The 15,116-nt window shown below is 34.4% G+C and overlaps 1 protein-coding gene across 1 annotated transcript; it reads right to left on the bottom strand.

The window, feature by feature from the left end:
• Positions 1–1,654: 1,654 nt before the first annotated feature.
• On the bottom strand, positions 1,655–13,194 carry LOC128553426 (uncharacterized). The gene is made up of 3 exons (XM_053534573.1): positions 13,108–13,194; positions 6,464–6,539; positions 1,655–5,096 (listed from the first exon to the last, which is right to left on the bottom strand). Exons 2-3 carry the CDS (start codon positions 6,482–6,484, stop codon positions 3,720–3,722), a joined length of 1,398 nt encoding a protein of 465 aa, XP_053390548.1. The 5' UTR covers positions 6,485–6,539; positions 13,108–13,194; the 3' UTR covers positions 1,655–3,719.
• Positions 13,195–15,116: the final 1,922 nt, after the last annotated feature.

Below are 15,116 nucleotides of genomic sequence, written 5' to 3'. Positions count from 1 at the left end.
TAACGTGCCGAATGTTTTAATACCATTTCATGACTTTAGAAATATAGCAACAGTGCCATAATAATAAATTTTCTTACAGGCTGCGATTAATTCATAGAATGATTTTCATTTCCGTACGCCGAATCCAGGCTTTATTCTACATTTTCCGGATAAATGACGTTACGCCGTCACTTCCGGTTTATCAAAAGTGCAGAACTACCTTAAATGGTTTTTCTCCAGGACGGTAGATGTGCGAAACTTGCGTTTTGGGGTCAACCCAAGATTATTAGTTAGGATTCCATGCTCAGATAAACTAAGATTAATAAGAAATTTCTCCCTGCCTCCTGACCGATTTCGATGGTTTGGTTTTTCCAGACCCCGATCTTTTGCTTGAATTTGATGCTACGATGACCCAAACAGCTGTAAAAATGAATAGATATGGCAACTTGAAAGGCATATAGAGCAAATCTCGCCAACATCCCGTGAGAACTGAATGAGACCTCGTTTACCGGAAGTGAAGCGTTCTCCACGCGCCATTTTCTCTTTGCGAAAGCAATTATTCATCGGTAAATTAATTACCACCTTATGACCACACCTTTTTATGGTAAGAAACGTGTACTTTGTGTCTTAAGACTATTTCACATTAAACTAATATTGTTTTAGAAGCTAACATGTATTTTAAATGTACAAATTGTAACTCTGTGCTCGCCGATGTTTGTTTTTACTAAGATAACGCCGATTCACGCTCTGACACGACATCACGCGAGATTACAGCCAGTTGCCATTCTGTGTATTTTATACTTCTTTGGATGACCCTAGATGACCAAGTATCGATAATTAAAGTATCGATTCGGCTATGAACTCTACTCACTTAAATGGCGATATCTGCTAGGGAGTTTTGAGCAGATTTTTTTTCGGATCCAGATATTTATCCTACATTTAGTGCAAGGATGATCCTACGTGACCATGCGCTGGCCTACTTTAAGATATTAGCACAAAAAATGCCTGGAACTGCACCCTGAAAAGTGTAATTTATCTTTGCAAAATTCGAGATTTTTGTCTTCTTCAGCGCTTTTGAACGTTTATTTTATAGATGAAAAGAGCGTTATAAAAATCTGGTAAAAAATAATAATAATAACTACTCTCACTTTGGTATTGCTACTAGGATGGACTTTGTTGACCAAGGGAAGGCCTACTTAAAATGCAAATACCGAAACTGCCAGGGACAGTATCCTAGTATCCTATCCTTTAAAATGCTTGTAAGAAATCCTACTTTTGCGGAAATTTTCTTAAACGAAATTTCACCTCTAATTCATGCGTGTACGGTCCAAGATGACGAGGCATTGATGGCTAAGAGGTGTACCGTTAAATTGTCTTTTCTCTCAAATTCCGATACCTTTGCCAAATTCAAGTTTTTCTTGGCCCTAAATTCTTGCTTGCATTTCAAGCTAGCATGTTCTTAGATGGACAAAGACTTTTTTTAGAAAATAAGTACCGGAAGTACTTAAACAACATTAAAATACTTAGAACGAAACGATAAGAAGCTGTAACCTTATGTAAATACTGCACAACAGCCTGCTGGAGTGTTCGAAGGCTTCAGTAATATAGAATTCAATCTTAGGATAAGTATCTTATCCAAATTCATGTTAAACATATTGGACTTGATGTTGCGATCTTGTTAAATTATGCCTAAATTATACCTAACATCTGTGTGGCGTTTCAACCAAGTTTTTGCATTAGCTTTAGCTATTTCCATGCAGAAGCTTTAATCTGTATTTTCCGCGTCCAGTAAGGTGAGCATCTTTGCCAGAATCCAATTAAAAGTTGCAGGGTAACATATTTCGTCCTCTTTTATAAGGGAGCCTCCGTGGCCGAGTGGTTACGTTCGGTTACTTCAAATCACTTGCCCTCATCGATTGGGGTTCGAGCCTCACTCGGGGCGTTGAATTCTTCATGTGAGGAAGTCATCCAGTTTGCTTACGGAAGGTCGGTGATTTTACTCAGATGCCCGCTCGTGATGAAATAATGCACTAAGTAGTACCAAGGATTTTCTTCCACCATCAAAGCTGGAAAATCGCGATATGTTCTAAAATTGTGTCGATGCGACGTTAAACCCGACAAAATGAATAAATAAAATTGTCTTTTATGAATCGTAGTATGGGGCCTTCGTGGCCAAGTGGTTAAGTTCGCTGACTTCAAACCACTTGCCCTTCATCGATTTTTTCCGCGTCCAGTAAGGTGCATATCTTTGCCAAAATATTATTAAGAATTACAGGCTATACACCTTTCACCATCTTTTATGCATCGCAGTGACTTGCATCACGCTTCAATTCAATACCTACATTGACCTTTGGAAGGGCATTTGGTAAGAAACGTTCAAAAGTGGGGACGGCTTTGATATCACATGAAAGATTTCATTTTGTAACCTTTTGTTATAATCTAAAAGATATGATGTGATAAGATGTGATGTTTTAATGTAGTATCTGCGATGTTAAAACACTGTCTTTTATTTTAGAAGATTGTAGGATTGTAATCAAAATTTCAGTTGAATGTCTTAGGTAAGACATTGGACATTTTAAAGAAATTTAACGAAACTTTCTCCTTTTAAACGGGACACACCTCTGGAAATATTAAATTATGTAATATTCGCTATATAGTACAATTATCATAGGTATCTTTAATGTAAGCATTTTATTTACAGTAATAAATTACAAAATGAATGCATACATCGTAATTTGAACAAGATAAGCAAAAAAAAGAAAAAAAAAGGATAAAAATGTAAGAGGCATAGTCTTTTAGAATTCTTGTCCTTGTAGGTATATGTATCTTTTTGATATTTTATATGATTATGATCATGTTTTCATAGCCAAACATGTCATAGAAGAATTTAATCAGTCAAGGAGTTATTATTTTCTTAAAAAGATGCTTTAATTGCTTGTTGTTTTTACTAAAACTGAAACTTTCTATTTGATTAAACACATCTTTCTATACAAATATATATTCAATGACGTTGTACACTTATTTTAACAAGCCGAGGAAAAACCAACAAGCCGAGTAAAAACCAACAAAAGTTTGAAAACTAACACTTGCTGTTAACGCATATAAAACAATTACAGTGCAACCTCTGCAGAGCAACACCCTTTGGGAGGTAGTTGCTCTATAGAGGTTAAATTAATAGTAAAATCCCGCTACGGGAAATTTTGATAATGCTGTTGTGGAGAGGTTTTTGCTGTAGAGAGGGCCGCTCTGGAGAGGTTGCACTGTGTAAAGAAATAAAACAACTTATGAAGTTCCTAAAATGCAGTGTCTTAAGATTTCATACGAATGTATCAAGTGATTCACTTTTGCGCAATGCTTAAGCACAAAATGGTAATAAAGTTTGTTCTTTTTCTGGATGTCTGTCAATATTTCCCTGCGTATTTGCTTGTGCTGGAAAAACTCATCTAGCAGCCCTACGGTGACTCGTATTGTATATGTAGTTTCTAAATAAAAACGTAGATTCATACGCTACTATTAAAAGAAAAACATTCGTTTTATCTTATTTCTTCTATTAATTCATATTGTGTGTTTGAAAGAGACTCTATCACTAGCTGAAGACGCGGATGAAAAATTCTTGCTATACAAATATACCTAGTTTTTCTTGCTGTACAAATGTACCGAGCTGAGCCGCATTACCGCCTATACAGTTACCCGCGAGCCAGATATTTCCATCCGCACCTTCAAAGATCTTATAATAAAAGTTAAGGGCAGTTTTGAAGGAAAGTCGTTATAAATTTTTGAAAGCTTAAGGTCGAGTATGCACATTGCCCATGAAACGACTGTACACTTGATGCATTCCAATATTTCAAGTAAGACAAGTCACATGTACACAAAATTGGTTTAGTTGACCTTATGTCAAGGTTAGATAACCAGGGTAAAGTGGTGACCGCAAGAGGGATCAATTGTAGCTTCGTCTTCTGTAAATAAAGCGTATTCAATTTTGTCGTGCTTTCAAACGCTTTGTCAGATATGTATCTTATCGGGTTGACTGAAAGATCTAATATTTCCAGATTTGACAGTCCAATTAAATCGTTGTCTTCAACTGCAATGATGTCATTACTATTAATGTTTAGATAATGAAGATTGTTTAGCTTATTGAGAGCGGCCGGGATTCTTTTGAAACTATTTCCATCTAAAGTCATTCGTAGTAGCGATGTGTTGTTGGGAATAACTTCAGACTTAATGATTTCAAGTCTATTTGTACTTAAACTTAATTCAGACAGCATAGGATATAGGTGAAAAACATCAGGAAAGATGCTCAAGAGACTATAACCAAGAGAAAGGTTTGTCAGTGAATGTCGGTTTTCTTTGCAGAGCTCAAACAGTGATGAATCATTTTTGCTGATTTTAGTGAACCAATTCATGGTAAGCGATTGTATTTCTGTGAGCTGACAGACAGCAAAAGGAATGTTTTCGAGATTTGTAGCCTTTTCTATATATAAAAATTTAAGTGTGTGCTCAAAACTATGAAATATACCGAACCTTAGGCTAGTAAACGGAATAGTTTGAATATAAAGGTTTGTCAATGAATGCAACAATCCGATTTCATCGGGCCAGGTTGAAAATAATTCCAAATCTACTTTCAGTATTTGCAGCGAATGACCAACATTTGACATAACAGAGAAACCTAATGAACGCAAAGGGTTATCAGTAATATCTAAAGATTTCAACGCTCTGAGCTTGCCTACAGCCTCTGGAATACTTGACAAATTGTTTGTTTTAAGATTGAGGCTTGTGATTACGTTTTCTATGCCAATAAAAGCTTTGCTGTTTAGGCTTTGCATACCATTTCCACTTAAATCAATGTTTATGCTACTTGCATTTATATTGCTTAGATTCTTAAACGCATTTTCGGGTACTGTTTTTAGCTGATTATCACTGAGTAAAATATTAAATGTATCTATATGTGTGTCGAGATGTTTCATGTCCGGTGTTGTTGTCAAGCCCTTAGACGCACACTCTACAGTTACTGTTGCTGTACCAGATTCAGAGCACGTGCATGGCGGAGGGGCAATGCAGTAATCCGCAATAAGAAATCCGTCGCTTCGCTGTAGTGACTGAGTAAATGCAGTGAGTACCTAATGAACGGAAACAACAATATATATTTGTATATTTTAATTTATATTTGTAATTAATATGAAGTATTCTACCACACAATGCACTGTCTATACTTGATAAACAAGTTTCTAAAGGCATGTTTATTGTAAAAAAATGAACTTTTGATTTCATTTGCTATATGTTACGAAGTTATGTTTTTCACATTTTACCGCCTAATCTATCAAATTCCACTGGCAACATTTTTATTATAATTAACAAATAATCAAACAAACAAGAAAAGGAAACGTTTTCTCAGGGTTTAACAATTAGGACTTTGATTGACCATCACACCTAATTATACGATTATCGGTACAAATGTAATTGTTAGATGACAACGGTAATTTCAAGTAATTAGACCATGCCATTGTGAACTTCGGCTTACCTCGAGTAATATATCGTGTAACAACGTTGATGAAAAAATGCAGAATTTTTGCGCGTTAAATTTTTGCTGGATGAATATTCTGCTGGAAATATTTTTGCGATTCTACCGAGAGACCGCAGAAACGCAGAAATATTCCCCCGTAGAAATAACCCGCTATACGGTAGGTGGCCATTTGATTTCAAAATGGCGTCCATAAATTGGGTATTTTTAAATTTTTTACGATTTATTTTTCTTCTAAAATGTACTTAATGCACTTTGTATGTTACATAAATGCTAGTCTCAACCAACAAGATGGTTCATGTACATAAAATTCTGTCTACTGTATTTTCGAAAAGTGAGAAAAAATCCTTGTAATTTTAAAACTCTTGAGTCTTTTCGGCAGAACACGGTGCTGTTTGAAATTTTTAATGTTAGCACAAGTAACATGATAATTTAGAAGGAAGGAAAAGAAATTCACTATTACTTCACTGCAAAAAGTGTCTGAACTCCTTTTTTCATAGTAATACACATTCTGCCTAAAATAGGAAACTCACTTTTAAGTATGTCCTTGTTTCGATAAAACTTTATCAGCAAAGACGCTCATACTTGTTCTGCAGCAAACAGACCATAATTTGCAGCCATAGGGGTTATTACTAGGGAAACTAGACATTGCCTTTGCAGAAATTCAATGTAACATGCATATTCTAAGGCCATATGTAGTTTTAATTTTTAAGGTTTTTTTTTAATGTATGTAACGTCGTTTATGAAAATAATGCCACGTTTACATTAAGTTTAAAAGAATTATAGCGATACTTTGACGGGAGGATCGTTCGCCTTTTGCCAGTCAGAAACCATACTTTTCCATTTATTTCGCAGCTCCCAAACGTCCGGTCTATTAGTGCTTTGATAACATTTGGCCTGGAAGTTTCTTAGACGAAATGAACAAGAAAAGATTTTAAAAACCAAGAACTGTGTTGGTTAACTTACTATCCATAGTTTCAGTTTCATTTCTGGTATGACAATGGTTAGCTGTTGTTCCTTCTTTTTCTTTTTGATTTTCTAGCTGAAAACATACATATGTTACCGTGATGTATCATGATTAAGTTAAAGAAGACGTGTGAGTGTGCGTGGGCTTGCACGCCCTGCGTATGTATATTGTGCTTCTTAACTAATATTTCATGAGTTTCAATATTTTGAAGAAAAAGGTACCTATCCTTCTCACAGCATGTCTTCGTTTAAAGTAATGGATTTGTCACGACAAATGGCTATTTTCGTGATATTACGTGACCTCCGTATGTGATTTTGGCATCCTTTGGCCATTGTGAAACCGTTTAATTTCGCAACGCCGCTAAATATCACAACCACTGTACAATGTCGCAAGGTTGGCACTAAGTGACGCAAATTTTTTTTATGTTGTTCAACGTTATATATCGCAACACCAACTATTGATGTCGCCGATCAAAATAATAAAAGAAAGCTAAGTTAAACGTTGTTTCAAAAATCACTATGACTTAGATGTTATTTTCAATAATTTTGACCCCGAAACAGAATTAGGTGTGTACGTGAAATTATGCGTGAGTATGCATTGTGTGAATTATAGGAAATTAAATGACATGCCATTCTGAACTGCATATTTGCTTTTCAATGGCGCCATACAAAAAATATTGATTTGATATCTAAAGGTTTGAGTTTTGACGCGATATTCGATAAAGTGCTAGATTTATTTCAGAACAAAACTACCAGTATGTACATACCACGTGGTTTCGGGCATTACGGCAAGAAAATTAATAAACAAATACGTCGATTCAGAACTTAAACACATCGTAAGTATTTTATTTTTTCGCCGATTTGAATAATTCTTTTACGAGGCTCAAGCCAAGACAGTGGGCTATAAACACAAGGTAATGGTTTTCTGAAATTTTAAGCAGTTTTTACAAAGGTCCGTTCAAATCCTGAAATTCGGCAAATTCTTGGAGGGTAATACAGCAAGAAAAACCCGTGTTTTACAAAATAATGCAGACTTGCTTTCCTTTACATTTCTTGTGTCTTTCACCGCTGTTCATTTTGATTCCAAGAAGGCCCGCGAATCACTTTACTGGCAATATAATGGTAGGTTTCTCTGTGAAAACCTATGTCTTCTGAAAATGCTAATACGGCAAGAATGATATCACGGCAAGCAGATTAATGAATACACATATTGTCCCAAACAGCAGTTGAGACTTGGCTCTTTAAAACTACTTACTTCTGTCAGCAGGTAAATAAATACTACGTGTACATAGAGCCTACCTAATTAGTGGTATGCTAAACTAGACGGAACCGTTTATAAACATTAAAGCCCTGTATCATTTTTGAAGTGTTCACAAACATTTTCCGTATGCCCAAAATTTATTAGAAAGAATAACTCAGTGGTCTGTTTTCAAAATTATTGTTACCTTTTCATGTGCTTTCAGTCCATAGGAAGGATGGGGCCTTTGCTGTACAAGCAGTTGTACTATGTAAGCGATAACGGACTGTCATAGCCGTCTCGAGTTTATTTTTTAAAGTCTGCCTGCTTAACACAACTTAAAAATACTTTTTACGAGTAATGTTGGCAAGCAAAGTGATTGTATAGGCAAAGTCTTACATTCCATTTTACGACCATGATTCTAAAACGATATTTTAAACGATTGTAATATTGTCCATAAAAGATATTTATCGTTTGTCAAAAATGATTTGATACTATGACAACATAAGTATAGGGATCTGAAGAATGCATGTAATATTGTACTATTTTGATATTAGGTTATGCAAAATCTTAAGAAAATTCAAATTCATGTTACGTTATCGAACAGGATAAACCAACTTTTCTTTTCATACTTTTACTTTTTTGTCCCCTTTTTAGGGCATAAAGTTTCAGCACTTTCTGGTTTCGTCATTTTATGCTTGGATATATGATTTATAGGTTTTATGATAAGGCAAGGTTATTCTGCTATTCTTACCATAACTAGGGTCAAATTTAGTAGTAGACAACTGTTTCATTACATGACCTGTATTTGAAGGATGTTACACCATCCCTGATTCCGTCTGTGATGACTGTGTTTTATTTACCAACAGATAGATATGCCTCAGGAGCAGATCAATATCTCACTTATGTGTGCTCTTTGGCTAATCACTAACGCTTTATTTAAGGGTCATGCAATAATTCTTTCTCTCAAGTTACGCGTTGAAAGTGTCCAAATATTTGAGACAATATCTTAACACATCAAGTTTTGTATATAGTTTTTATTTTTTAAAGGTGAATCTGCATTTTACATTCTAGTATGACATACAAGAAGTACTGCATACGCATGTACATTTTTGTTATTTATATATGGTTTATATTGGTTACACTGTGATTAATAGACAATACGACAAATGCAAAGCCGAGATGGAAATGCTTTGCTCTTACAATAACTTAATATCAAATACTTGTGCTAGTTTGCCCATCGTCAGTTGAATTTTTGTTTGAGCAAAAGATAATTTTTAAATACAAATTTATCACAAAAAGATGCTTCACAGTCTTCGTTTATGAACGTTGATTACAAAGTTTCAATGTGCATACGAGGGCTGTTCAAAAATAACGCAGACTTTTGCTGTCAAATGTTGCTTATTGTGTAAATAATAATGTGAAATATATCGTTGTAATTCGGAATCTCTCTATAATTTGGTCATATATTTTTGTAACATTTTTGCTGATAAGCGCAGCACCTCGAACGTTTTTATTACCATAGCTACGCATAACCGGCGCAGTCGCTTTTTGATCTGTTGCGATTTGATTTCGATTGCTAACGTTCGCAGCTAAAAGTACACTTTTTGCCCAAAAATACGCCAAAGTGCAGTCAGGGCGACATGTACTGAAGAGTATGGCGTCATTCCGAAGTGGGAGATGGAAGAAAACAACGTTTGATCTAAGTGAGTATACCTGTTTATAATGCATGTAATGTCGTCATCGGCTAACATGGATGATAAGACAGTTGCTTAGTTATGGCGAACAGCAACTGCAAATTATATTTCAATGAAGCAGACGCAACAACAATGTTCAGTCATTTGTTTCTTTACCTTAAAGTGGTATGAACGATCCTCAAATGGTCCAGAATTGCTTTAAAATAGCGGAAATGGAGGGAGAAAACAGAAAATCTGCGAATGGACGTTAACGCCAATGTATGATAAAGACCAATTACTCTCGTTTAGGACCCTGTCTGAGATGCGTGTCATAAGTGTTCATACATATTTAGTACTCTAACCAAACAAGTTGTTTTGACTTAAGTATTGCTCATGAAAATTTATAGAATAAATTTATAAATATGAATTAATGCATACTTAATGAAAGCATCAAAACGAAGGCACGACGTCGTTAACGTCGTTGAAATATGATCGCCGTGCGCCGGGTCCGTGTAAGTGACTGTTTTCGAGGAAGCATAACTCCTAAATGCATGATCATAATCACGTCAAATTTGCAGTACAGTTAGTAGAAAGACTGCAAATCATGATGGTATATTTCTTGTTTTGCTTTATTAAAGTATATAAAAGCTAAAGAAAATGTCTACGTTATTTTTGAAGAGCCCTCGTAATATGTTGTTGCGTATATGGAAATTACAAAGCTAGCTTGGTGACATTTTACTGACTTTGCATTTGTCGTATTGCCATTGCATTGTCGGGTCTGATTAAATAAATATTTCCAATTTTACTTTTATAAATTTCTAAAATTTGTTACAATCTGCATATACATGTACTTTAATTTAATGTGTTAATTTTATGTTTATAAGTTACTTTATTGAAAATTGTATCTTCTGTACGTATCCACGATGTAACAAACTACATTTGAACTTGCTTGTTTGTTTCTGTGTCTAAACACGTCTTAGATCGTTTCCCAAATTTAAGTCTAGTCTTTGTTCTCGTCATTACTCTGAAAAAGTTAAAATACATCATCCGAGTATTTGTCTTTGCTAACATCAAGCTTTTTTGTCATAATTTAGTAGATCTACCATTATAATCACGAAATCTCAAACTAATCCTTTATAAAGTTTCAATATATTATCAGTTACTATTAATGATAGACATTGTTCAGAGGCCCAACTTTCACTAATGCTTGATAAATATACACATATTGTGAACGTGTAAGATGTATTTTCAATTTTAAATACTTTTTGTAGACATTTTTGCAGTTTGAATATTTTAAAATGGTTGTTAGCATTTGCGGATGCAACTGTATAGATACATAAGGACTCATTTTAAGATACCTCTTGAGACTATACATTTGTAAATAAAGTAGATATTAGGAAACTTCTCTTGAAAGCTCTAACTTATTAGATAACAAGTAAAGAAACCGAACATTTTAATAGATCTACTGAACGATCTTTAAGAAGCATTGAAAAAAGCCGTTCTTTCATATTACATTATACCGAAATTAATATTAAAAGCTAAAGACATCTGCAAACAGGTACTATACATGAGGAAATGAGTCTCAAATTCAGTAATCCGCGAAACTGTTATTGAAGGAACAATAGGTGAGTTCATGCATCTCCTTGTCGTCGTATCATTCTTGCCGTATTAGCATTTTCGAAAGACATAGTTTTCACAGAGAAACCTACCATTTTATTTCAAGTAAAGTGGTTCGCAAGCCTTCTTGGAACCAAAATAAACAGCGGTGAAAAACACAGCAAATTTAAGAAAAGCAATCCTGCATTATTTTGTAAAACACGGGTTTTTTCTTGCTGTATTACCCTCCAAGAATTTGCCGAATTTCCGGGTTGGAACGGACCTTTGTAAAAACTGCTAAGAATTTAAGAAAACCATAACCTTGTGTTTTTAGCCCACTATCTTGGCTTGAGCCTCGTAAAAGAATTATTCAAATCGGTGGAAAATTGAAATACTTACGGCGTGTTTAAGTTCTGAATCGACGTATTTGTTTAATTTTTTTTGCCGTAATACCCGAAAATGACGTCACAAACCATGTGGTATGTAGACACTGACTACAAAATCCTATGTAACCCTGTTAGCTGATTTGATACTAATGTCTCGCGTCTTCTTGCTCGTCGTGTCCTCGGTCGTTTGTATCCATGTCGTGCGTCAACAGGCATAACAACGACGGACAGCAGTGTTTCACGACATTGCATCATGTCGAGTGCACATTTTACCTCGAGTGCACGACTTCTTATTTCGGTCTTATGACATCATAGAAGTCGTGCACTCGAGGTAAAATGTCCTCGCCAGAGACAAGAAATCGTGCACTCGAGATAAAATATCATTCGCTCCAGATAAAATGTCAGGCACATGAGATAAGATGTCGACCAAAAAGTGTTTACAACTACAATGCGACACTACATACCACAATACTACTCGACAAAGCAACACAATGAATGACATGATGCAATGTCGTGAAGCATTGTTGTCCGTCGTTGTTATGCCTGTTGATGCACGACATGGATTAAAAACGACCGAGGACACGACGAGCAAGAAGACGCGAGACATTAGTATCAATAGTACTTCAATCGCTAAAGGGAAATTCAATTAAATAAACGCAAAGGTGTTTCCTAAACATACCATTGTATGTTTATAGTTGTCTTAAAAAAGCGAAATTTAATATTTATTTTTAGATTGTTGCCGACAACTTTCCTACAAAATACCAAATAAGAAACGAATTATCTACAACCAAAGGCTAAACTAGCCAAGCCAATCCCAATCCAGACCACCCTGGTCTGACTTATTTCAGTAAAAACTGTTTAACATATATGATTGTTATAGAAAATGTATGATGCATAAAACACAAGAAAGCTTTGCCACCGAACCCCGATATGTTGAAAGATAATTAGTCGCAAACTGTGAACATTGCGGACAGCATGGATCTTGATATTACGCCGGGTTTTATAGAAGGTTGCACATGAGCAGCCAATTAACTTTAACCGTGATACGTTTTTTCATGTCAGAAAAAAGGCAGTATTTCAGAATAATTTCTCAAATATTTTTCTTGTATGACCCGCTATCAAAACTCTCAAAGTCAGCTGCACTCGAACAGTGTTCAAAAAGGTATGAGTATGACTTCCATCGGGCTTAAAGCTAAAACACATTATTTTATCACTGAAGATTAAAATTCATTTACATAAGATTAGATTTAAAAAGAAAAACAATAACAACAAAAATTATAGATATATGTCTTAGTTTTTAATAGGATGTGCAACTTTTCATAATTTAACGGCGGTTGCAACATTTAACGGTGATGCAACAACTGACGATAGTGCGACACTTAACGGTGGTGCGACAATTAACCTGGTGCCAGATCAATTTAAAAAATAACTTCTTATAATAATCTGAAAATGCCAAAATTTACTAATGGTATATGCCTGGGGAATAGTCTGCACTGTAAATATTCCTATTCTGGACAAATAAACTATAAATAGAACCTTTTTGTCTTAGATAACGGATATAAAACTATTTTTACAATGAAATACAGAATGTGAATGAGTTAAATAATAGAAGAAAACATAAAGTTGTCACTTTGTATCTATTATGTTTTTTTTTTGAAATAAGACTTAGTAAATATTCTTAACAAATTGTTGTTGCAAGTGAAAACCAATTTAGAGGCTTGCATAGAAAATAATTCAAACTGTATTTACCTTCTTAAGGATCCTTATAATCATCTGTTTTTGTGTGAAAATGGAAAACTGTGCAGTTTTGAAACGGTTTGAGCTCGCTCTTATCATAACAGGTTTAACCTCCCATAAAAGGTTATCTATGTAACATGTATTTATACATGAATTTTATGTGTTCTGATGCGTTTAAGTAATGACTTAACGTTGTACATTTAACGACTTTGTTCTAACAAAAATAGAAATGTTTCTTCCCGTAAATTTTATATCTGTATAAAAGGAATATAATTTTAAGGCACTAGTTGCACTGAACTGTTCAGTGATACACATGAAAGATGGCACACATAAAAGATTTAAATCTACCTTTCCTCCGTGTAAAAATACTATGTTTTAATCACAAGATTGGTATTACAAAATGTATATGTTAGGAAGAATAGTTAGAAGTTAAATCAACGATAAACGTCTTGGTGTTGTAGATCCTCTAATGGTTGGAATGAAGTTCCTCCCAATTGTTGTGGCTCTTTATTATTTTTATTTTCTTTATTTCCAAAAAAAAAAAAACTTGTCTATTTTTTATTAACAATGCATCTGAAATGTCCGAATGCTTTTTCGAAACCAACAGAAAACAGAATCAGTCGACGAAAATGTGCATTGTTTCATTTACTACTTTTTAGAGCACGTCAGACCATTATTTGACGATATCCTATCTTAGATGATCATACTCCTGAGTAAAATATCTAGAAACAAGGGATGTTGGACGAGAATGTAACAGGTTTGATGTTGGTGTCAGTTATTGTGTTACGGTTTATATATTCATATATGATTTCGTCATTGCTAAAACAGTCATTGCTAATCTTATTGTGAGTAATGTACATTTACATAGGCATAAGAATAGGGTAGTGGGGAAAAATTTGAGGAGTGGGTGGGGCGGGAAACAGGACCTACAGTGGACTGAAAAAAGTTGGAGCCACATTTTAAATCCATTCGTAACTTTTAAGGACATACAAACTATTCAATTCTGAAAACATGTTGCCTGGTAAATGATTGTTCGTATACCTTGAAAGCAAGATCTTGTCCTTTGTTGGTTAATTTGGTAAAACCAACCTGGGATACCATTTCAAATTCACTCTTTACTTGAAAGACATACAAGCTGTTCATTATTGAAAACAAATCTGTATGTGTTTTCAACTACTTCGTTTAATTTTCAATAATTTTCAAAGATTCATTAAAATGTCTGATATTAGCTTTTTTCGGCGAACGCCGTCTAAATTCGTTTTCGTTACCTATGCCACGTGACTTCAGTTTGCAAATCAAACTACTTGATAACGCATTATAGATAATTTATCAAAATGGAAGATTTATGCAACACTCTGCCTGATTGGAGTGTCAATTTCTTTCACTCTGTTGATTGTGCTACGCTGAGTGAAATGTAGACAAAGCGTTTATCCTCAACGACGCTGTTCACAGTTTTAAAGCTAACTTTGGCTCAGTATATTTAGCAAGAATATTGATATATCTCAAAATGATAAGTAAGTTTAAAAGAGTTTCCTTGTTACAATTGTCGTCGGTATATGAAAAGGTTTCTTGCGTTTGTGACTTATTCAGATTGCATATTAAAATGAGTACTTGTTTGCTTTGATATATTTGTTATAAATTATTTAACTGATTTTTTATATATGAATATTTTTCTTTAGTATGGTATGCAAATATTGAACTCAGCTGAAATCTGTTTTATTATATATATGCTATATAATGACTGAATCTCATTACACTGAAACGAAGGTACGCTGCATACAGTTTATCTATGTGATATGACTACAGTCAAACTTTGCCTATGAAACAGAAATATTGAAATAATTACAATTGTATGTTTTGCTTGACCTTCACTTTTTTTATAGGTGTGACGTCATTGTCCAAAGATTCATGAATAGCGAATATGCATTTGTTAAAGCGGTATCAGTTGGCCTATTTTAGAAATAAATAAAAATAATAAATAAAAAAAAATCCTTTAATTGATTTTTTCTCATGTATTCTAA

Source organism: Mercenaria mercenaria, unplaced genomic scaffold (assembly GCF_021730395.1).
Source record: "Mercenaria mercenaria strain notata unplaced genomic scaffold, MADL_Memer_1 contig_3814, whole genome shotgun sequence".
Taxonomy (NCBI): domain Eukaryota; kingdom Metazoa; phylum Mollusca; class Bivalvia; order Venerida; family Veneridae; genus Mercenaria; species Mercenaria mercenaria.
This window is presented reverse-complemented; position numbering and strand designations above follow the sequence as displayed.

Coding starts and splice junctions, on each gene's coding strand:
- LOC128553426 (XM_053534573.1), bottom strand. CDS start 6,484: ATGAAACTGAAACTATGGATA. Junction 5,097..6,463: donor TGAAACTGAAACTATGGATA/GTAAGTTAACCA, acceptor TCCGTTCATTAG/GTACTCACTGCATTTACTCA.